Source organism: Ambystoma mexicanum, chromosome 13 (genome assembly GCF_040938575.1).
Source record: "Ambystoma mexicanum isolate Mex_15411 chromosome 13, UKY_AmexF1_1, whole genome shotgun sequence".
NCBI lineage: Eukaryota > Metazoa > Chordata > Amphibia > Caudata > Ambystomatidae > Ambystoma > Ambystoma mexicanum.
The window spans coordinates 755,625,598-755,649,125 of record NC_090938.1 but is presented as its reverse complement, the minus strand read 5'-3'; the positions used below and the strand labels follow the sequence as shown (position 1 = coordinate 755,649,125).

The window sequence follows — 23,528 nt, the reverse complement described above, 5'->3', positions numbered from 1 at the left end:
GGCTGACTTCTGTAACCTCTCCTTCACCTCTGGAACCTTGCCCTTCCCCTCCCCTCTGAAACACTATTTTGTTCACCCTCTTCTCAAAAAACCCACTGCTGACCCTTCTGGCCCGGCCAACTATCGCCCATTATCCATCCCTCCTTTTCTGGGAAAACTCCTGGAAAAGCTGGCCATCTTGCAGCTTAACCTTCACTCGGATTCTGTTGGTTGTCTCCATGGGCATCAGTCTGGCTTTAGAGCTGCCAGAAGCATGGAAACCGCTCTCCTGAACATCCCTGAAGATCTCCTCTCCAACCTTGACTCTAACATCCTCTCTGTCCTCATTCTACCTGATCTCTCTTCTGCCTCCGACACGGTCAACCATAGCATCCTGCTCAACCATCTCCGTAACAACCTGGATATCACCAATCAGGCTCAGCCCTGGCTGACTTCTTTCCTCTCTGATCGACCCTCCCAGGTTCAACTTGGGTCCTTCCTTTCATCCATCTTCCTTTCTACCTGCGGTGTTCCCCAGGGGTCTAACCTCTCACCCTGGCTTTTCAACCAATACCTGGCAACTCTCGCCCACTGCATTGCCATTTTCTGCTCCAATTTTCAGTGCTATGCTGATGACACTCAACTCATTTTTAGGCTTCCCTCAACCACCTCCTCTCCTTCTCTCATCTCTAATTGCCTATCTGCCATTCAGGATTGGTGTGCCGCTAACGATCTCTGCCTGAATGCCAGCAAGACGGAGATCCACCTCATCGGCACACCTTCACCCTCCTTTCCTGTCACTCTCTGGCCGGCCTCCCTTGGCCCTCCTCCTACCCCCACCTGCGATGCTATGAACATCAGAGTCATCTTTGACTCCACGCTTTCATTCTCTGCTCACTTCTCGGACATCTCTAAAAAGTCAAACTTCCTACTGCACCTCCCTCAGAGGTACTCTGCCTTTCCTCTCCTTCCCCCAGAAGCTCACTGTCTCTCGAGCCCTGGTTATCTCTAGGTTGGATTATTGCAGGAGCCTCTTTCTAAATCTACCTGCTTCTACTCTCCGCCCTTTGCAACTTATCCAGAACAGGACCGCGAGACTTGTCCTTTGCTTCAAGCCCTGGGATCGTATCGCTCCAGCAATGAAATCTCTCCATTGGCTCCCAGTGGCTGCAAGGATAAAATTCAAAACCCTTTGCATTGTCCACAAGGCTTTCTGGGTCCAAAATACCTTCAGCTTTCCCTCCGTAAATACCTTCCCTCCCAAGCTCTTTGCTCCTCCACATCTAACTCTCTCAGGGTTAGTCATTTTTCTAAGGAACGAGCTGGTGGTAGATCTCGGTCTTCGGCTGGGGCCTCCCTCTGGAACAGTCTCCCTGCCACTCTGAAACTTGAGGAGACCCATCTCTGGTTCCGGAAGCACCTCAAGACCTTCCTCTTTGCCTCTGCCTTTACTCCTCCCCTCTTGATCCTTTTCTGTCTCGGCATCGTGAACCTGGTCACCCTCTGACTTTCAGGCTCAGGTACCTAGTCACCCTGCAGCCACCCACCAGCACTGCCTCCTGGCAATCCCTTGCCCTGGGGTCTGTTTCCGTTACCATACACCCCCCCCTTTCTTTCTGCACTTAACAGACACACCCTGTCTGTTGCCCTAAACCTAGCACTTGCCACTGCACGACCACTGTTTGTTGCTTTTTATTATTTACTTTTTATTATCCATTTTCCTGTTTATTTCTATTCCCTTGCTCAGTACTTTCCACTTTCCCCCCATCCCATGCACTTTCCCCTCCCCCTCTCCCATGCACTTGCGTGTTCTCAATGTCACTGGTCCTAGTAAGCTCGTTGTTTTTGTTACTCCCTTGTTCCCCTCCTCTGCCTCGTTGCGCTCTGAAACACTTGTGTACGAGCGCGATACAAAATATCAATATCAATATCCTGTCTAAAAATACCAGCAAGCTCGTGGCACACACCCAGAGGCATTGCTGGGAGGGCACTGGAGGGGCTATAGCCTAGGGTCTTTTGATTGTAGCCCCGAAAAGAAGCGCAGGGGCTACAACCAAAGGGCTAGCTAGCCCCGACAATCCAGATATTAGCATAGCCCCAGATCTTTCCAGACCTAGCAAAGGCCCTGCACCAGGGACTTGAGGCCAATTGATGTGTGTTGCCTCAAAGAGAGCAGGAATTTAGTGTGGGTCGGGATACTCTGAGAAGGATCGTGCTTATTTCTTCAGAAAACAAAAATCCCTTGGATCCTGATTCGGCTGCCATTTCTAAACCCGACTGTGCAGCACAAGTGAGGCCACTTCTTGCCTCAAGTCCCGATGATGGGAATCCCGATTCCACCTCTTAAGTGAAATTTAAAATGGGCGGCTAAAACAGCAGCCGCGGCAAGTTGGCCTTTTGATCCGATGTGAGCGGGAATCACGTCAAGACTACCCCCTCCATTTAGAACAAGGGCAATGCTCACTGATCAACTTGTGCTTACTATTTAGAGAGCAGAATAGTGGCCGTCATTCCCAAAATGGTCTGCAAATTCGTCTCAGCCACAGTCACCACTACCACTCGGTATCATCAATGTACCTGGCCGGTCAGATAGCATAGTGAGCTAAGCGCTCGCCCCGGATATCTGTGCAGCAGCTTGGAATTCTGGAATGGTCAAGTCAGGCTTTCATCCTTCCGAAGTCAATAGATGGAGTACCACTCTGTGGGATAATAAGGTCTTCTTTTATTTCAGCACTCTTACACCCATGGGTGTGTAGCGCAGAAATACATTATTTGCTGTTGTCAATATATATTAGCTATCATCAGTGCAAGTGCCATCAAAGCACTAGCAGATCAAAAACCTATTCGAAACCACTTAAGCATTAGCTAATTTTCTTTACTGTACAATACGGAACACCAGAGGATTAGGTTTGACTGAACCCAGTTCTTCCTGCGCTCCCCTGAAGAAGTCGGGCTCGCCGGTGGGAAAGAGTTAGGCAAACGCTGGGGTTTTGAGTGCAGCTCCTTATAGAGTCTTTCTTGCCTTGCACCTCTCAGGGTATTGGGTTGGTCCAACTGGACCTCTGGGACCGCTTGCCGCGCCCCTTGATGGACCTTAGGGTCCACCTTGACCCTTGAGCGAACCCTACTCTGGATAAAGCAATGGCGGAGATAAGTGGGTTCCCCATCAAGGACCTGGCCAGCTGGTTTGCTAGCGGGCTTGCTCTGATGAAAAAGTGGGGGCCGAGGGACGCAGCAGCCCCGAGTGCGCAGCACAAGACCCTCTTAAACAAGGAGCAGTCGAAATGGAACAGCATTTAACCCAGGATAGAATTCGTACATTGCCATCATTTAAATACTACACCCGCTCCTGCGTGCATGGAAGGGCAGCTGCTTTTATAGGTAACATGAGATCCCCAGAATGCCGCAGGATAATACGGATGGCCAGGCTAAATGCGCTCCCTTTAAAAGCAAGGAATAGCCCAGCTAGGATATGCGTTTGTGGATCGGGCAGAGACGAAGATTGAATACATTTCTTTTAAACAACGTGTAGGTTTATTTTTTCCTAAAATCGTTCAGGCCACTTTTTCTGAAACATAACATAAGGCCATGCATGGATGCCATGTCTCCGTTTAGGACTTGTAATGATGCAGACGTCCTGTGTGATGTTCCATATCATGTAAAGGCAGCACTCGGAAGAGGATGTATTGAAGTGTGATGACTTAGGTATACTCGCCTGGTTTTGTGTTATGTCTTCTTGGTAACGTGTTAATGGATTCGTTCCGAATCACCGTTTAACTACCATCACCCTTCCTCCCCATCTTATCTTGATTTGATTTGATGATTTATAGAGCGCTTTACAGTGGGGTCCCGCTTTTCTTCCCAGGTCTGCCTCTCCTCCCCGCCTTCTCCCCCTCTCTTCCACCTTTGCTGCTCTCCCCTCTGCATGAGCTGCTCCTTCTCCTCTGCCTCTTCTTTCTGCCTCCATGTTGCCTTCCCTCATCTGTATTGATCTTCTCTTCCACCTCCACTCTTGTCTCCCTTTTGCTCCTCTCCTCCACCCCTGCTCTTCTTGCCCCATCTCACCTGTCCCCTCCTCCACCACAGCTCTGCTCTATCCCACACCTGCTCAGCTCCCTCGCTCATCCACCTTCGCCTCTCTGCCCCCCCACGCTCCCTCCTCAATGCAACGCCACACCAAACGCTTCCTCGCTCCCTGTACCCCTGACTCCCACAGTAGCAGCAGTCAGCCTTGCGCCCCGATTTTCCAGCATGGCATGGAGCCTGGGGTCCTTAACTGTAAAAGTGGGCTCGGGTGTGTTTGTGGGACGGGTGTGCTCTGTTATTGGCCAGTAAATTGCGCGGACTACGGTGGGAGGTGTAGGCAGTTGGGTAGAGGTTTGCACTGTGGCTCTGCTAGAGGAATGTCTGCCATCTTGAATGCACCACTTGAGCAGGCCGTCGCCGCTGTGCTTGGGGCCCGCTAGCCACCTCGGGTTCTCGCTTCCAGATTCCGATAGGCACTGGGGCAGGCGAATCGGTACCGGTGCCGTCTCCAGAACGCTTGATAAGCCGTGCTCGGTTGCCTTTAAGCACCCCAGGCTTCACTACTCGCTCTGCACATAACAAGGCCTTTGCTTGTCTAGTTGTAGCCATGTGATGAGCCAGCTTCACGCTTCCTGTGGAGGGCGGGACCCCTACCCTCGTGTTCCTCCCTGGTGCCCAGTGCGCCCCCTAACCTCCCGCTGGCGCCCTACTATCCGCCCCCGGCACCAAAGCTGCCTCCGCCACTGAACAGGCAACCTGGTCCCAAGACTCTACATACATTCAGATTTTTTTAAAAAACGTAACTCCTCTCTCATCCACCAACAATTGCCGCAACCCACTTCACTCTAGGCCACACATCCCTCATTTTTTACCTTCATTTTAGCACACTGAACCCCATATTCTCTTATTGTGCTGGTCTCCGTTTAATTTCTTATACCTAAACTGAGCATTCAACCTTGCTTACCTGCCATGGAACCTGGGTATGCAATGCACCTTTTTCCTTTAGTATATGAAGGTGACGACGAGAAATCCCGAAATGGAGGAGGCACCCCGATAACCCGGGCGGTGTCCTCCTCCTAAAGACTCCCCCTCCCTCCTCCACAGGATGGAGGGGAGGTGCCCGCCGAAGCGCGGCAAAACGGGGGCAAAACCCGCGAAACGGCGCAGCGCGCCAAAAAAGGAAAAAAGCCCGCGAAGGGGGCAACAATAGAAAGGGGAGGGGCTACCCCCTTTATAGTGAGTGGGCTTCCCACTGCAGGCAGCATCCAGCCTTGGCAGTGGGACGCCCGCCTGCCAACACAGGACTTCGTTTTCCGGCCCGGTTTGCTGCTGGTTCGTGACTCCGGTTACGGTCTCGAGATGCAGTGTTTCGAGTTGAAGGGCGTAGCAGCGTTCGGGAGGTCGGCGATCCAGTGTTCCAGCAAGATATCGAGTACAGGCCAGAGGAGCGGTGGGTCACGGACAAGGGAAGGTAGGGGCTCAAGGGGGGCGCCAAAATAAATAAGGGAAATATGGACAATCAGGGTACGGTACTGAATACGGGGCTGGGGGGTCCGGTCTCATGCAGGGGAAAGTGCCGGGACGGTATTGCCGACGCAGAGAGGTTTGTTCCTTTAACCTCCATAACGCCCTGAGAGGAGGTCGCAACGCTGTAAATGCGGGGAATGTTGTGAACGGAGACGAGTGGGGGCCGGGGAAGAGTGGCTGTGGTGCAGAGCCTGCACTTCGCTCTGTTAGCCTTCTGTCGCGTCTTGGGCTGAAAGATCTAACAGCTGGTGCAGTCGGGATTAATTAATTATTATTGTTATTATTAATCGGAGTGGGAAGTGTAGTGGGGAAATAACAGGTAGACGGGCCGGACAAGGTACAGTGAGTATGGTCCCAGCTGCAGGATAATTTGCCTACACTGGGTTTGAATTTCCCGCACTTATTCACCCTTTTTTGTCTGCCGTGTGGAGGAAGGCCATTGCTGCAAAGCACCACCGTCTATCCCACTTTTTATCAGGGCGGGCAGTAACTATGTAAATTGAATCCCTAGAGCAGCTGTTGTGTGGACAGAGGGACTAAAACTGAAGACCCGTTGAACCTTTGAACCAAATGCTAATTTATTATTGGAATATGGACTGGGAAGCATGTATGACAGAGTGACGTTTGTAGTCGTACCGTCACAGTAATATATGATATATTTTGTTTATACCGCGCTCATATACAGGCGTTTTCAGAGCGCGAGTGAGGGGAAGTAACACGCACGTCGGATTGGTGTGCGTAGGGGAAAAGTCGATGACGGTAGGGTAGATTTAAAGGGGGAAGGTACGGGTTAGAGGATGGCTCCCCACACCCGCGAAGCCTGGCATCGGGAGGAGGCACCTGCTGGGGGGGCTAATATTGGGGGGTAAACGCACTTGGCACTTGCGCTGTCCTCCAGCTGAGCGTGGCGGTGAAGCAAGCAGGCACCTTGCCATAATCTTGCAGACAGACTGGAAGCTGGCGTCTGTTATGTTATAAAGCCGGTCCGATGGCGCAGGGAGTAGAACGCCTGCTTTAGCATCCGTGCAGAGCCTGCTGGCGCAGGTTCGAATCCCGGCAGGGCCAAACTCAGCTTTTCATCCTTCTGAGCTCGTTTAAATGAGCACCACATACTGTGGGTAATAATATGCAGCGCGCAGATACGGGGGGGTTCGTAGCGCTATTCGAATGCCAAATTATTATTAGGGCACTTGCCGGTCGGTACTACAAATTATTTAATGGGGTTTCCCAGTACGGGCACGGGGAACTGCTAGAGAATGCTGCATTTTCTTTCTTTTGTCGCGGATGTCTGGGTACGTTAGTTTTTCTTTCTTGTGTCGCGGATGTCTGGGTACGTTAGCTGCGAGGCTGAAGTGTGGTAGCGGGACGTAATGGGTACTTTAGTAGTAAGCAGTTGTTTTACAAATAGTACCGTGGAAGTTTAACTTTGAGCACACACCTTTTAAGAAGAAGGCTTTGGCGTGGGGGGCCGGTTGCAGGCAGGTTTTGAATAATGAAAGATGTATGTAAGCTTAACGGTTTAATGCTGCATGGTACCACGGTTCATTAGGAGACTTCGCCACCTCGCCTAAGGTCGGTCTTGAAACACAGTTTTAAGTGGTCTATGGGTCGTGCTTTGGGGCGCCCAAGGAGACGGAAGCGCGGCTGTTATGTGCACAGGAGTATTTTATCGGGGCAGGGTAGCTTACGCACCTGCACAGCTTTAGGAATGGCCTGTGTTTTCTCTGAAGGAGTAATGGAGACACTGCTTGAGGCCCAGGGGAAGCAATAGTTACCGAGGAATAGGATTACAGAGGTAAGCACTGATCAAAGGATAATGCACCTACTGCACAGGCATACGTAGGGGACGGGGTACGGTAATCATGTTGGGTGTCCCCTTGTTGTGCCAGGGCTGCACGGCAGGGCACCAATGATGACAAGCAGGGTTCCTGGGTAAGAGGGTATAAGATGGCAGAAGGACAAGGCGCCCGTCTCGGAAGCGGGTACGGCGGAGAGAGATGGGTTGGCTGGAGTTACTGTCGGATAGGAAAAGGAGGTTGATGAAAGGAATATAAAGAGTTTCTCTACACACTGGGGAAGTATTGGGTTGAGCGGCAGCAGCATTTCTATGTATGGGGCTGGTACTGGAGCAGAGAAGGCTGGCGGGCTGCTGAGCAGGGGTGGAACTCAGTGGTAAAACGAAAGGATCCATCATTTTCGTTTGCTTGGTTAGTGATTGGATTGGTATAAGAGTACGAGTGAAAGCGCATGTGTGTTTTAGTGGTGCCAATTTCTCACATGCAGCGCAAAAATTTCGGATTCACGTTCTACAGGGCTTCCATCTGCTGTAGTGTTCCGGGTAATGAGGGAAGCACAATGTATTCATGACATGGCCCTGGTTATGTTAACGCAGGGGCAGACTCTGCATTAGGGATTCCTTAAGGGTTTCAGGTTAAAAGCGCCACTACAAGGCTAGTAAAGCAGCGGAGGGGCGTGGTCCATGTCAAATATGTGGGCCGGGGAACATGCAAGCACGGCCTCTGGGGGCTCCGGATTTTAGGGGAAGTATGGGGTCATGGCATCAAGACAAGGGGATGTGACTGCGGTAGTAAGTAGCATACCAAAGGGGAATATGCACATTTAGTAATGGGCTTTGCATAAACAACCCAAATTAAACGGGACGAATGGCAATTGCCCGTGGTGGAGACATAAAAGTGGGCAAATTTAACTTCCAAGAACCAATACAAATGTTTCCCCCGAAACTCACAATAGCGAACTGGGACATTTCACCTCACTTATTTGTAAATTTTCACCATGTCATATGGGGCAGTGGCGAGGTGTCTGGCCTGCAAACCTAACCACTGCGGTTCGACACCGGAGACCCGCTTTAATGTCATGGCTAGGTCCAGTGGGCGGTGTCAGGAGATAGGTCTGTGGGACTGGTGGCAAGGGTGACCAAGCTACAAGGGCAAAGTTGGAGTGTGGTTCATCAGGTCGGCAAGCCCAACGCTGCAGTTTAGCCTGCCAAATGAATAGAAGCAGGGAAGGGCCCAGCCGAGGTGGGGAGGAGTTGGGCTCACATGACAGGGAATGTGGCAGGAGGGAGCCTTCCTGGGGAAGATAAAGAAATAGATAGGGGGGAGACGATGATCAGCGATGACGAAGGGGTTTTGGAGCATCAATCATAAGAATACGGCGCAAACCCTCCCGCCGGAAACGGCGCCCTACAAACGGGGTAACGCAGGCAGAGCAAGGATAAGGGGTTGGGGAGCATTTGCTAGATAAAGGATGAGGGAGGGCCATAACAAGCCGGGAAGGGAGCAATAAAGGCAAGTTGGTTTTGGAAAGCAAGAAAAGAATACAGCTCAACCGCACCTGCCAGGAGCGGCACTCTCCCAACAGGGTAACTCCTGAAAGGGCAGGCGGAGCAAAGATAAGGGGTTGGGGAGCTTTTGCCGAATAAAAGGGGTGAGGAACCTATGGCGGGTGCAGTATGAGGAACAAGCTGGAGAGGTGGCATGGACAGAAGGTCCCGGAACAGGCTCGCCCTGGTTAAGGCGGAGCAAGATGGAATGGGCCAGGGGCAGAAGTGTCCCGGAGCATGCCCGCCCTGGTTAAGGCGAGGCAGGATGGAAAGGGGCAGGGGCAGAGGTGTCCCGGAGCATGCCCGCCCAGGTTAAGGCGGGGCAAGATGGAAAGGGGCAGGGGCAGAAGGGTCCCGGAGCAGGCCCGCCCTGGTTAAGGCGGGGCAAGATGGAAAGGGGCAGGGGCAGAAGTGTCCCGGAACATGCCCGCCCTGGTTAAGGCGGGGCAAGATGGAAAGGGGCAGGGGCAGAAGTGTCCCGGAGCAGGCCCGCCCTGGTTAAGGCGGAACAGGACGGAAAGGTGACTGAGGCAGGAGGGTCCCAGAGGAGGCACACCCTGGGAGAAGGAAAAAAAAAAAAAAAAAAAAAACCTGTTTGCAGTTTTAAGATGTGCATTGTTCAGGGGAACAGCTGGCGCTACGGGTAAAGAGATCAACAACTGACCAAGAAGGCAAGGGGTGCACGGGGACCCTCCAACCCATCCTGGGAATGCAGTAGGCCCGGTTAGGGCGGTGGCGGTCTTCCTCGGGCTGAGACCTCCCTCGGGAGGGGAGGCTCCGCTGCTCATTCATCACAGGGGGGCAGCGCTAAGCCGCGTCCAACTTAGACCGGTTATGGAACTGGCGCCGAAGAAAGGGTTATTCGGGTCTCACTCAGATCAGATTGGGGCAGTCACGGCAGCCACAGCCGTGGGTATGGGGGAAGGAGCAATCAAGCAGAATGGTAGATGGAGGTCTGGGTGTTTTAAGAGGTATATCAGGCTGGTAAAATATAAAATTGACATGCCTTCTCCCCACCAGCAGCAGCCCGGAGGAAAGGAGATAGGTCTGGGTAGTAGGACACTCATGCGGGTCATACACTGGGGAGGTAACGACCTGACAAGCCTGGGAAGGGGGGCTCTAAAGCGGGAAATGAGGTGCTCTCTACAGGAGCTGGCAGGTCAGTTGGGGAACAGAAATCATTTGGTCAGAGAATTCCAAAGGCAGAAGGGGGTGGGCGCAGATAATCACGCAGCCGTGGAGAGGTCCAGACCAAAGCTAAACTGGGCAATGGCAAAATTCGGCAGGGGTCCTGGCCAGATCAGGTAGGGCCTGATTAATTTAAATCCCCAGAGTAGTTTCTTAAGGAAGGGGTACATTTGTCAACACTGGGGTTAGAGCTATTCTACTGGAACCTCTGCACAAAAATCTTAGAAATGGAGGGAAGGAAGCAGGGGGAGCCACGGTGGGCGGTAACCCACCTGTGGCGTGGCGGTGTTTGGGCAACCAAACACAAGAGACAGACTCCGGATGAGCCAGGAGAAAGCTGGAAGGGTCTTCGCTCTTCTCAGACCAGCGCCCCTTGGGAGCCTAACACGGCAGGGGCGTCTGGGGGGAACAACAAGGGCTCAGCTTCCCCCAAGGAAACGGCACTCTCCCCGCCCCCGAACACCTGCATGGGCAGGCGAGGCTCAGGCGCAAAGGGTTGGGAGAGTTGGGCCTATGATGGACTGTTGGAAGGAAAGGGGGAAGCATGTTTTTGTACACGGAGCAGTCGCCGCATCTTCAGAACTATTTCCACTAATGTGTGCAGTGGTGGTTATGATATTGTGAAAATAAATCTGCGGCCTTTTATGCCAAACAAAGCAAGACTCATGTTACACCTTTTCTGGGGGGGGAAAAGAGGAATGAGTTATTGCTATGTAATGGGTCCAAAATGGACGGATGCACGGGTTATGAAGGTGACGACGAGAAATCCCGAAATGGAGGAGGCACCCCGATAACCCGGGCGGTGTCCTCCTCCTAAAGACTCCCCCTCCCTCCTCCACAGGATGGAGGGGAGGTGCCCGCCGAAGCGCGGCAAAACGGGGGCAAAACCCGCGAAACGGCGCAGCGCGCCAAAAAAGGAAAAAAGCCCGCGAAGGGGGCAACAATAGAAAGGGGAGGGGCTACCCCCTTTATAGTGAGTGGGCTTCCCACTGCAGGCAGCATCCAGCCTTGGCAGTGGGACGCCCGCCTGCCAACACAGGACTTCGTTTTCCACCCACCCACCCTACAAACAGAACATGCAAGGAGGCCTGATCGTCGACGTCGCAGGACAACAGGCGGTGTGGCGGTGTTTGGGCAACCAAACACAAGAGACAGACTCCGGATGAGCCAGGAGAAAGCTGGAAGGGTCTTCGCTCTTCTCAGACCAGCGCCCCTTGGGAGCCTAACACGGCAGGGGCGTCTGGGGGGAACAACAAGGGCTCAGCTTCCCCCAAGGAAACGGCACTCTCCCCGCCCCCGAACACCTGCATGGGCAGGCGAGGCTCAGGCGCAAAGGGTTGGGAGAGTTGGGCCTATGATGGACTGTTGGAAGGAAAGGGGGAAGCATGTTTTTGTACACGGAGCAGTCGCCGCATCTTCAGAACTATTTCCACTAATGTGTGCAGTGGTGGTTATTATATTGTGAAAATAAATCTGCGGCCTTTTATGCCAAACAAAGCAAGACTCATGTTACACCTTTTCTGGGGGGGGAAAAGAGGAATGAGTTATTGCTATGTAATGGGTCCAAAATGGACGGATGCACGGGTTATAGCCATGCAACGAATTCTCCAAGGCAAGCATGTCCGAGAATTGAAGAATGGACATGCAAATGGCCTCATATGCACAGACATCCTTACACCGAGACCTGCCTTCCACCACAGACATAAGCACACACATCCTTACCCCGAGACCGAACCCCAACACAGACCCCGCTACCCATATGCACGGACATCCATACCAGGAGCCCCAGATGCACAGAGTCCCGCCCCCACCCCGGCTCCCCCAAAGGCCTAGCTTCCATCCCCTGCTCTTTTGAGGCCTCCCACCAATGGGAAAGAAAACATTATCTTCAGATATGAGTAGCAGAATGTCCATGTGACGCCGAATTCAAATCCGTAAACTGTCCGTGCGAATATATATGGTTAGAGTTTAATGTTAATTGCTGTGAAAAAATAAAATGAGCACCAACCCCAGAGTGCAGTATGTATTTAGTGATTCAAGCGTGCGCCCTCTTATCACAGACAGATTTGTCAAATAGAAAGATCAGTGCTCATTCTTCGTTCCCCAAAATGCTCATGGCTTACATGCAAAGCTGCCAAGAACCCCCATTGGTGCTATTTGCCCCATTTCAGTATCTGATACGGGTATTTCAAAAGAGCAGGAGTGCATCATCCGGGAAAGATAACCTATCAGAAAATGTATATAGTTATTCTACGCTTCCAGAATGGACTTTGCTCAGTAAGAGAAATGCAACATTCTTAATGGGACTTAAACATATACTGGAAATGATCACTACAAATGAACATTCTAACATTTTACAGGTTAATACACTTAAATCATTTCCATGTTTAATAGCTTCTTTTAATGCTCGGCCTGTACACAAAACACTCGGACATCCAATGATTCACTCTTGTACGCAACCTTTTGTGCCTTTACATCAGGCAGGTTGTCGAGGGAGCGACAAACAAAAGGCCGTGCAGGCTCTAACAATATCAGTCAACAGCCCTAACCAGAAGCGGGACATCTTGAGGGGGGTGGGTGAGGTCCACTATAAAAGAGCATCATATTTTATATCTGTTTAATTAGATGCACTGTTGAGTGGAAACCCACAAGGCCTGTTCATGACAGCATGGACTCTCTGCCATGCTACTAGTGTATTACCTGCAGGCAAGGGTTACCAGTGGATATCAGGCTGTATCAGTTAGCACAACATTCAGGGATCTCACACAGGACCATACATTGATTATTATCCAGTACGACTTCATACATGTACATTTTATATGTAGACTAATCAATTTGAGCCGAGGCATGCATGCCACATTGCCACCTAGTAGCCATTGCTGGAAGTTCATCTCCAGTTCAGAGCCACAGCCACATTTGAGCTCATTTGCATACCCACAATGCCTTGCTGAAGCACCTCTCAACTAGACGTGAACTTCCAGCGATGGTTACTAGGTGGCATTGTGGCATGTGGGACGTGGAAAGAAAAGAGAATCTAGCCCACTGGGGCTGTATGGCAAGTTAATAGAGCAAGGGCTAATGCTGCTTTCGACAGGCTTTAAAATGGTTCCATTTTAGCCAGGCCACTTCGACAGTACAGGATAGTGGAAACAGATGGGTTGTCCCTTGTTAGGCAGAAACCTGTGCAGTTCCCTCTGGGACCACTGCAAAAGATTTAGGACTACAGGTGTTTGGCGGTGAACCCACTTGGTAGCAGTCTGCACCACACAGATTCACTTGGTAGCTGTGGCTGAGCAGTCAGACTTCCCTCAAGAAGAGTTGAGCAGTATGTGGAGTATACAAAATAGGGCAATTCTTCACAGCAAGACAAGCAAACACGCAACGAGGCTTAGTGTGAAGATATTACGGTATTTATTTATAATGAAACATCTATGGAAAACACTAAGGCAAATCACGGCAAACAAATCAAACACAATTACTCTACGAAGTAGAAAACAATCAATCCCCCTAGCAATATATCGACAACTCTAGGTTCTACCGGTACCACTTATTTTCAGACAGAGGTGTATACCTCAACCCAGATGACACTCGAATATTAGTTAGGACGGGAGAGAAAAAGATAGGCAGGTTATGAAATCAACACAGTTCAATCCTTTGCGGATAAAATGCAAGGCAGGAAGGCAAGAATCACAATAGATCATAAAGTTCAGAGGCCAGGCGCCCACTCGGAGAGAGGCAAGGCGCAATGTCCCAAAAAGTCTCTAGTGGAGATGCATTCCAGTCTTTATAGCAAATTGTTGTCGGCAGATTGAACCAGTTCAGAACAAAGAATGAGAAAAGCTTGGAGGCGACCCAACGGAACGGAGAGGATAAGACACCTCACTGGAACCGATAGAAAAGGGAAGCCAGGCGGACACGGTACCTTGTTGTGGAGGGCAGCTGCGGCAGGGGTAGTTGTTCCTGGTAGTGGATGCATGTCGGGTCTTTGCCAAGAGTAGAGAGGTTCTCGTCGTCGAAGAAAGTGAATTCCGGTGCACCACCAGGGAAGAGACCAGCCGCAGAGTGCTCCGTCACAAGGCACCACCTTTTGGTCGTGGTGCAGGGGTAGTGGCTATCCGGTTGCCGAGGTGCGCTGCACGGGCAATTCGACCACTGCGTCCTGAGGCGAATAAAAAGTAAAGGGGACTGGGTGTTCCTACCAGTCAGGGGAAGAGACTCTCCGGCAGGGAGATCTCCTCTGTCGTTGGGAAGTGGTGAGTCGGTTCCGCAGGGCTCCACCGGAGGTGTCGTCGTGCAGGTCGGCTCAGCGTTACCCTCGTCGGATTCTTAGGTCCTGTGGCGACTTCTAAAGATCCAGTCCCAAAAGCCCTGCTTTTATGCAGAAAACCCCCATTCATTCAGCCTAGCTGTCAATCAACACATGCTAAGTGGTGAGCGGGAAGGCTCACCACCTGAGCCAATCACTCCAGAGTGCGACCGGAGTTGGCAAGGCAACTCGGTCCAGGGTGCCTAAACCCCCTCCCACACCCTTGTGGTAACCCAGACAGAATGGCACCACTTTGGAGGGTCTCTGTACAGAGCCCGCCAAAAGTGGAACAAAGGGCTCGACCTTTGGTTTAGGAGTCACAGAGACGAACACAGACGCCATTTTACAAACCGAGTTCTGGCAGAAAATACCATCCGATACTTATTTAAGATAAGTAGACCGTGGTACGTTAGAGATTAACGAGAAAAAGTATCAATCTCCAACAATGGGACGAATCCCAGAGGGTTATGTCCGGGGTCGAACATATCAAGTAGTTTCCACTGCCACCAGCCAAAACTCGACGAGGGGGGACGGGACAGTGCCCCCTCGAATAACAGATCCAGGAGTAATCGAATTACCCCTACTAGTACGTCCACAATAAGATGGTTGGTACTAGTCCTGTTAGTAAATTTAGGTCTAGTAAAGCCAATGGTGACTTTACATGCCCGGGGAGACAGTAGTCAGTCCCCGGGTATGGAGTCTATGGTGGGGGTTCCGCTAGGACGCCCCCGTGTTACGGCACGTAGGGTGCGGTGTAACACACATAGAAAAACATATGAGACCCTATGGAGTAAAAGACCCCATAGCCCATAGAACACATTGACATTCAAAGGAATCACACACATTCATGTCCAAGAGTGGGAGGAAAAGAGTCTCACTCTTGGCAGGATGGAAAAAAACAAACTCCCGAAATCCAGCAAAGCTGCTGGGGGACTCACTAGGTTAGGAAATTCAGCCTAAACAGAGAATTCTCCCTAACATCCCTTGACATTTGAGGCTGAAATTTGAGAGTGAAGTATAAGCAGCAGAGGTGTTACTAGGGGGGTGAGGGGGTTATAGCCCTGGGTCTTTTGGTTGTAGCCACGGATAGAAGTTCAGGAGCTACAACCAAAAGACTAGCTAGCCCCGAGTCAGACAGTCCCGGCATTAGTGTAGCCCCGGATCTTTTCCAGACCTAGCAACACCCCATATAAGCAGTTCGCTCCTACAAGGTTTGGCTTAGGAGGAACAGCAAACAACCAGCATGATTGTCTAGGATAGCTGGCTGTTAATGTGATGGATATAGGATACATTGGTATTATACCATTGTAAAATGGCACCACATTGTCTATGTATGTATGAATAATTAGTTTGGTCACATGGTCGGCAGTAACACCAAGCTGAGAGGTTGAGGAGTGAAAATAAAGAACGGTTCTTTGTTGATGCATGTAGCTTTTGCCTGACTAAGTCCCTGGAACGTGCAGCGTTTACAAAACCGTCTTGAATGTAACCTTGCTGCTTAGTAAGTCAAATATTTGTTGGTCAAATATTTTAAATGATTGTATGTTTTTGCACATAATCAGAGACTGAGTCCTGGGGCTTTTTGAGTGGTTTGGTTGATAGTTGTAAGAAACCATCTATCAATAGTACTAACAACTGTCAGGGACAGCACACTCACACACTCGCACACTCACACACACACACACACACACACCCCTCACCCCGACCCCACCTTCAGAGGCACCACCACCCCAATAACTGTCAGCAGATGGGCTACTGGTTCCATATTTGTGATCACCATAAGCATCGTCTTCACTCACTCTTTTCACCATCACTGTCCTTTCTTTTCCTGTGCACTATCTTCACAACTACAATCACCTTCATTGCCACAATCATCATCATCCCAGCTGGCTCTAGTAACATGGCCTTCATGTTCACCATCATCACAGGCATTGCTTCCAATAACCATTTGTACTATGGTAACTCTCGCCACCAACATGGTCTTCAAGATGGTTGCCATCACACCATCTCGGATTACATTACATCATCATGGTCGGCATTATCGCGGTTACCATTCCGGTGACCATTTTTAGCCAGAGCTTCACTGGGCAAAAGATGTGATGGATGCCTTTGGCCAAGTTGCCTTTTGACCCTCTATAGTCTATACCAAGAGAAACATTTCTACCCCGCTGCTGACTTACCTTGTTCAAGGTATCCAGTACTTCTTCCTGCTTTGCCTTCAACTGCCCAAAGGCTTTCCCACCTGCACAAAAGAGAGTAGAGGACATGAGAGATGGGTGTAAGTGAATGCCTTAAAGAAGATGCACAGGTTTAGTTGGAAGGGGCCGCCACCTAGGGTTGCCCGATGATACCACGTGAGGAGGGACACCATGTCCCAGTACTGGGCGCTCCCTTCTCCATCAGTTGCCTGCTGAGAGTTGTAGTGTTGGGTTACTTAAATTCAGTAAAATGGGATTGGAGTAAATCTACGGTGAAAGCAAAGCACAGGAGTGCAGCAGGGTGCCGGCTATTCCATGGAGTCACCCAACAATCCCACCTCCAACTCCATGACCAAACAGCCGGGCATCCCAGATTATTAGGTAGAGCTGGAAGAGCCATGGAGCGCACACATCCCTATTGGCGCTTTGGATTAATGGGCCTCCTTCCCCCAACTGTATTGTGTGGTCTTTGTCAAACACATGACCCAGGTATTGCTCATCCGATAGCCGAGTGTCCTATCAATTCTACAAGTACAGTTCTGCTTAAAGGGTTACTGTCGTAGGACCAAGCGTAGTGCCGAATGCAATTCCTTCACCCATATGATGAACAGGCACAGAATGAAGGACTTGTGTATGGAGACCATGGAAAAAGCGATTCTGTGTGCTGCTGGTGTTTGGGTGGGCCTCTGAGATGGAATTTGCCCAAAATAAATAGGTGACCACTCTAAAGGGAGCACTGGTTGTCTGCCAGTGGCACAATATCTTGTCTGAAAACAGTCTACAACTTTATTTTTAACTTTGTAATCCTTTTAAAGAACTATATTTGGAAAAAGTAATTCTAGTTTTTTCAAACTTCATTAAAGAAATCAATTTTCCACGAAAAACAAAAAATGCCACTACACCACATACATTGAAATTATTTTAACAGAGCGTTGTGTGAAAAACCTAATAGTATTCTCCCACCCACTCCCTCATGATCGGGTTATGGGCGAAAGGATCGAATACAAAGGATCGAAATGAATGACTGGACACCAATGATCTTCCATTCAGGTGGCCAGGGAAGGGCCATCCCTTTTGGATCCAGACCCTGGGAGTGGACAAGCAAAGGAGGATTACTTGAGTGGAGGGTCACAAAGGTTTGGGAGGAGGATACCCAAGGGCGAGACATGGCATTTCTCCAATCCCAAAACTACCCCAAACTTCTCTTCCTCAGCCTTTATGGGGTATTTCCAATCTCTTCCCAACAACCCCTCCCCATTTCCAACAAATACTGAGACAAGGAAGAGGCAACTGAGATCAGTAAGGATTACCCATAGGAATAACATGCGGATAATAAGGGCAACCTACCCTAGAAAGAACTCAAGTTGTCCCACTCATAAGAGTCAGGCATTCACCAGTAACTATTCACAACCAACTCCACTTGACTGGTCATTTTGGTTTAAAAAGGTGTGGTCTAACATAAATAGAGGAGCGAGTAGGAGAGCAAGCAGAAGAGCGAGTTGAGAGGAGAGCCGAGATGCCAGAGTTGCCCAGGAGCAGAGGCAAGAGACCGGGACGCCAAGACGCTGAAAGGCTGCCATTTGCAAGAGCAGAAGCGTGGTGAGGGAGCCGTGTCTGCAGCCTGCCCACGAGAGTCTGCGTATGGGGGCCAAGAGGCGTGCCTGTCTCCCGCAGAAACTGCGGATGTAAGTGCTCGTTCCCCATGTCCAGTGAGACATCCCAGGATCATCCGAGGGGCAGGTGGTGAGACCCATGAGAGGATGATGTGTAAGAAAGATATATATCTAAGGTAAAGGAAGATCCCGATTAGTTGAATTGGTGTTTGGAACTAGAGGGCCTAAGCTTAAAGAAAGGCACCCTGTGAAACCAAAAGGAACTGTGACTTTGTGTTTTATGTTTAAAACTGGACAGAGGCTTGAACTTGGAGAAGGGAACTCTGAGAAGCCTATTGAGAAAAGTAAAGTAAATAAGTTCAAACTTGGGGAAGAGCATCCCAAGGAACTGAAGGACTCTGAAGGTATTTGAAATCACTATAATGGCCCTGTGGAGAAAGTCTTGTGAACAGCCCTGTTGAGTGAAACCATCTTTGTGACATTGACCAAATTGAACCCAGTGAGAAGACCACCTAAAACCAACTCTGGTTTTGCTATTTTTGTTAAACCACAATTTTTTTCCCTTTTAAAAAGACTTTTTATCACATTTTTGTGCAGCGTGAGGGCAAGCATAGGTTTAGATACAGAAAGACTTATTTGGACGTATTAGACAATGACTGCCATTAGAAACCTCAGTTGAAAGGAACCATCCCTTTAGAGCTAGGGCCAGCCAGGCATTTTTGACTTCGTCTCTCTTGATATCATGCCTGTGCCACAATTGCCTAAAACAAGGGTGTATTTTGGCCCTACTCTTTAATTAATTTATTTTAGACATGAGAGACGTCCATAATTGTGCGAGAGCTTTTCCTCCCAAAGTTGGGAAGGTGCAATGTGTGAGATTGTTGTATGCAGACGATTTGATCTTAATTGATCAAACACCGATAGGCCTTCAAAGGCCACTGGTGAAGGTCCAGAGGATTGCGATCTTAAATGAACTAGCAATAAATGCCAAGACTAAAATGATGAAGCTAGGACTAGGAAAGAAAAAAGGTAGGTAAGTCATACCTGCCACTAGATACAGGTAAGTCAGAGATGGTGGCGACGTTCACGTACTTGGGATTTAAGATTTTGCAGAGCACTAGTAATGGCCATATTTATGTTTTATTGCAACAAAAGGTGGTAGCACGGGCAGCAAAAGCTAAGGTTTTAATTAGAACATTTGAGAGATGTTCTTTTGTCCCGATGATTACATTTGATAAAACTAACGCTTTACTGGAGGCATCGAGGCGCTGTTACATGAAAGTGTCTTAGTTACAGTCTGTGCTAGCAGCACGGGTCAGTGTGGCGTAGTTACATTGCGCCAGCAGTATACAACAGTGTTGTCAGTTAGGCAGACACAGGAGAATGCGGTACATATAGGAACTCAAACGAACAACAGAGTTTTTATTGCTTTACGGAAGGCTGAGTGGGACTCTATTCCTCCGAGTTGGGGAGGTAGGGAGTTCCAATGGGTGGCAGCGATGAAGGGGAAGCTGGAGCCTCCGGCACGAGCCCTTAGTGTCTTGTGCCCCGTAATGCTGTTGGTGTAGGGGGTCCTGGTGGGTCTTGGTGTGTGTGATTTAGTGATTCTCTGTGAGGGATATGGACGGGCTGTATTATGGATGCATTTATGTGTGAGGGCAAGTGTTTTGAAAATGACCCTCTCTTTAATAATTGGGAGCCAATGGGCTTGTTTCCTTGCTGCTGTGATGTGGTCCCTTTTGGGACGCTGATGGCAGCACGGAGGGCATTATTCTGGACAGTCTGAAGTTTCTCGATATTATTTACTGAGGTGCCAGCAAGGAGGGCGTTACAGTAGTCAAGACAAGACCCGATTAGGACTCTGGCTATGGTGAGGTAGTTTAGCTCAGAAAGGAAGGGTCTGGTTGCATGGAGTAGCTTGGAGTGGTAGCCGCTACAGATGCAATAACATTGTCCCGTCTGGTCATCGTGAGGTTGGATTCAAGGTAGACTCCCAAGGTTCTGATGGCTTGGGAGGCTGAGATTTGTGTGTTGTCAATTGTGAAGGTATTGTATAGGTTATCAAGTCTTTTTAGGGTTTCTAGGGAACCAATTAGGAGTATTTCTGTTTTGTCCCCATTTAGGCACAACCAGTTTTCTGCCATCCAGGTTTGGATGGTTGAGTAGATGAGGTTAAGGGTCTCAGAGTCTGACTCATAGTCACCGGTTAATGGGATGAGGACCTAAGTGTCATCCGCGTAATTGATGTATGAGATGCCAAGTGAGTCGAGGATGTTGAACAGTGGCCTCGTAAATATGTTGTACAGGGTGGGGGAAACGCAAGAGCCCTGTGGGACTCCACATTTGATGAGATTAGGGTGGGCACAGGCTTGGTCTGAGAAGACTTTCATGGCTCTGTTCCGGAGGAAGGAGGTGATCCATGCAGTGGCTTTAGGGGAGAAGTTTGCAGCGGATGAGAGGTGATGGCACAGTGTTTTGTGGTCAACGAAATCGAATGCCGTTGACAAGTCTAGGAGAAGGCCTTGTTTACCCGAGTCTCTTATGTCATCCATTTGATTGTTGAGGTCCAACAAAGCGGACTCTGTTCCATGACCAGGGCGGAAGCCAGACTGACGGAGACTAAGAAGGTTGTTGGCTTCAAGGAATTTTTGAACTTGCAGACAAGCTGCTTTGTCCAGGATCTTCAGGAGGAATGGGACCGTGGTGATGAGTCTGTAGTTCCCAGGGTTGGTTGGGTCCAGGGAAGGCTTCTTTAGGAGTGGGTGTACCCAGGCCTCTTAAAGGCAGGTTGGGACCGTGTTTGATATATGGTGCTAAATGTTATTGAACCCGGAAGCCATTTCTTGGAAAGGTTTGGAAGGGAAATTTCAGCAAAGACTGCTTAACTTGCCAATGGGAGTACCTAGCTCTGTAATAAGATACGAGCTGGTGTGGGTGTCTTTAAAATCTTTTGTGAATTTTGACGCATTTTAGGAAGTTTCTCCAGGCAAAAGATGGTACAATGTTTAAGCAGATCCACCATGAAATCATAAATGGTTCAGGAAAAAATTTGAAGATGTGGTCTACGAGGTGTATAAACCTAATAGCTGAAGTTAATGTAACTACAGACTTTCTTATAGAGAACCCAGAACGGGTGAAAGTCAAGGTATGGAATCATGACTGGATTAAATTGATTGAGGAATGCACGAATTACAAGCGGTTTAACCAGCTAGTGATGGAGGTGAAATCTTGGAATACCATCCCAGCATATCTCTGGAATTTCCCTTGCGCTGGAGTAAAAGCCCACTATCTACGGTTTCGCTTAAACTTGGTTCACAGCAATGAGATTCTCAGCATCCGAAATGGGTTCCTTAGGAATCTCAGAATTGGTCATATCTGCAAAGTACCTCAGCAAATTGAAACTTCGAAGCACGGTGTTGTTGTTGAATGTGGAGGATTAACTCTGCTTAGAGAATTATTTTTTGATAGGTTTTAAAAGGTAGTACAGAGTAATTGCGTGTGATTAGTGGTGGAAGCAACAAATGATGGGTGCTCAGTAGTTATATTTTAAAATACTGTTTTTATGGAAATAAACAAGTAGGATTCCGTCATACAGTAATTCATGTTTTTATATGAATACCTGCCGAGTGTGGCAGGAGTGTGTTGCCTGTGAGGAGTGCTGTTCCAGTGACGTGAAGCAGTGTTTTTTTACCTCCATTTCCTAAGGTGGAGCTATCCTACATAACCCCCTGCCCTACGCGGAGCGGAGTGGAGTAGAGTGTGGCAGGAGTGTGTTGCCTGTGTTTTCTGGGGGCTGCAGGGAGTCACCGGCGAGCCCGAGATGAGCTCAAGAACGGGCTTCCCCACAACCCGTGCTCAGGTCAAACGGTCCCTAAAATCTTTATCAATCCATGGGAAACAGCCCCAGGAGCCGGGCACCCCGCGGGCCTTAGTAGATTCAAAAGAAAACCCCCCCTGCAACACCAACAGAGAGAGAAATGGAGAGTCTAAGAGACAATCCCGCGCCCATCTGCATGAGTGGAATCACCTTTCACCAAGTAAGTGAAATGGGGGAGAGGAGGGGTTGTGATAGTATATGTGGAAGTGGGGTGGCGAAAGAAACCAGGGGGGAGGGCCACAGAGAGGGCCACGGCCGTGGAATACAGCTGGGTTCCGCCCGGCTTGGGAAAGCATGTGCGGCTGCGGAGGGGAGGGGCCCAGGCGAGCAGGAGCACATCAGCTGAGGGAGAACTCTAGCTGACTCACGGACGAAGGCTCACCCTCCCGCAATGATTGGACGGCAGGGGAGTTGACAGCAGCTTCCCCAGCAAGCATGTTAGAAAGAGCCACTGAAGAGAAGGAGGGGGAGGGGTGGTGTTCGGCGAACAATGTAGATTTCCCGTTGCAAAACGGGCAGCGAGCCACGGGAAGCGAAAAGTACAGAGACATGATGGACGCCCCGGCGCAAATTGCTATCGCCCCCCCTTAAAATAATAGCTTGGAAATCTGTGACAAACATCATTAAACAAAGACCAAAAAAAGTCCTGATGCACCTAGGATGGCAAATAAATGCCTGACAAATAACAGCCTACAGGTAGCTCATGTCCAGATCCACGCTAATCCGACAGCTCAAGTCCAGATCCACGCTAATCTGACAGCCTCTACAACTAACCTAAGCGAGGACGAGGATGAGGATATGAGCTATGAAGAGGGATGGGAATCGTTGAATTCCCTGAAAATGCAGGACTCCAGCAAGTCGTAATTCTCTAACAATTGCAGATAGAGTCATTAAAGACCTGACAAAGTTGAATAACAAGCTAACTAATGCAAAAAAACAGCAATATGAAGCCAAACGCTCTCATTCCGAAAGCGTCAGTGATTCAGAATCACAAAGACAAAGCGCTGAAATATCTGGCGAGTCTGGAGGAGAATACGCCAAGCTTTGAAACAAGAAATGATGAATAACGAGCTCTCAAAAAGGGATCAGGCAAGTTATAAGCTCTGAAACCGAAGCATACGGCTCCAAGAAGCGATTTAAGAGCCATAACAAACCATTGTCGACAAATCCTCTCATTGCCCCTAGAGCGGCACTAGCAGCATTACAACATCAAGAGATAGTAGATTCGACCTCCTCCTCCTCATCCTCAGAAGAGGAATACAACTCACCAGGTACAAGAAACCAGAAACATCATGATCCACAACCCCAAAGGGCTAACGCGCATGGCGCACAACAGTCTACAGTGGAAATAGTGGAAAAGGTCATCAGTGTTTTGCGCCCAATACTAATGTCTTCAACCATAATAGCAGTGGCGCCACTTACAAAGCTATACGAAAACCTCCATGAGCACTACCGGGATCAATCGACTCTA

The 23,528-nt window shown here is 49.5% G+C and overlaps 1 protein-coding gene across 1 annotated transcript in view; it reads right to left on the bottom strand.

Annotated features, from left to right (window-relative positions):
* Nucleotides 1-23,528, bottom strand: part of AIF1 (allograft inflammatory factor 1) — a 147,112-nt gene that overhangs the window by 108,386 nt on the left and 15,198 nt on the right. Inside the window, exon 2 of the mRNA XM_069635069.1 lies at nt 16,550-16,611. Within this exon, the coding sequence (XP_069491170.1) occupies nt 16,550-16,611 (62 nt within the window). The remainder of the gene's footprint in view (nt 1-16,549; nt 16,612-23,528) is intronic.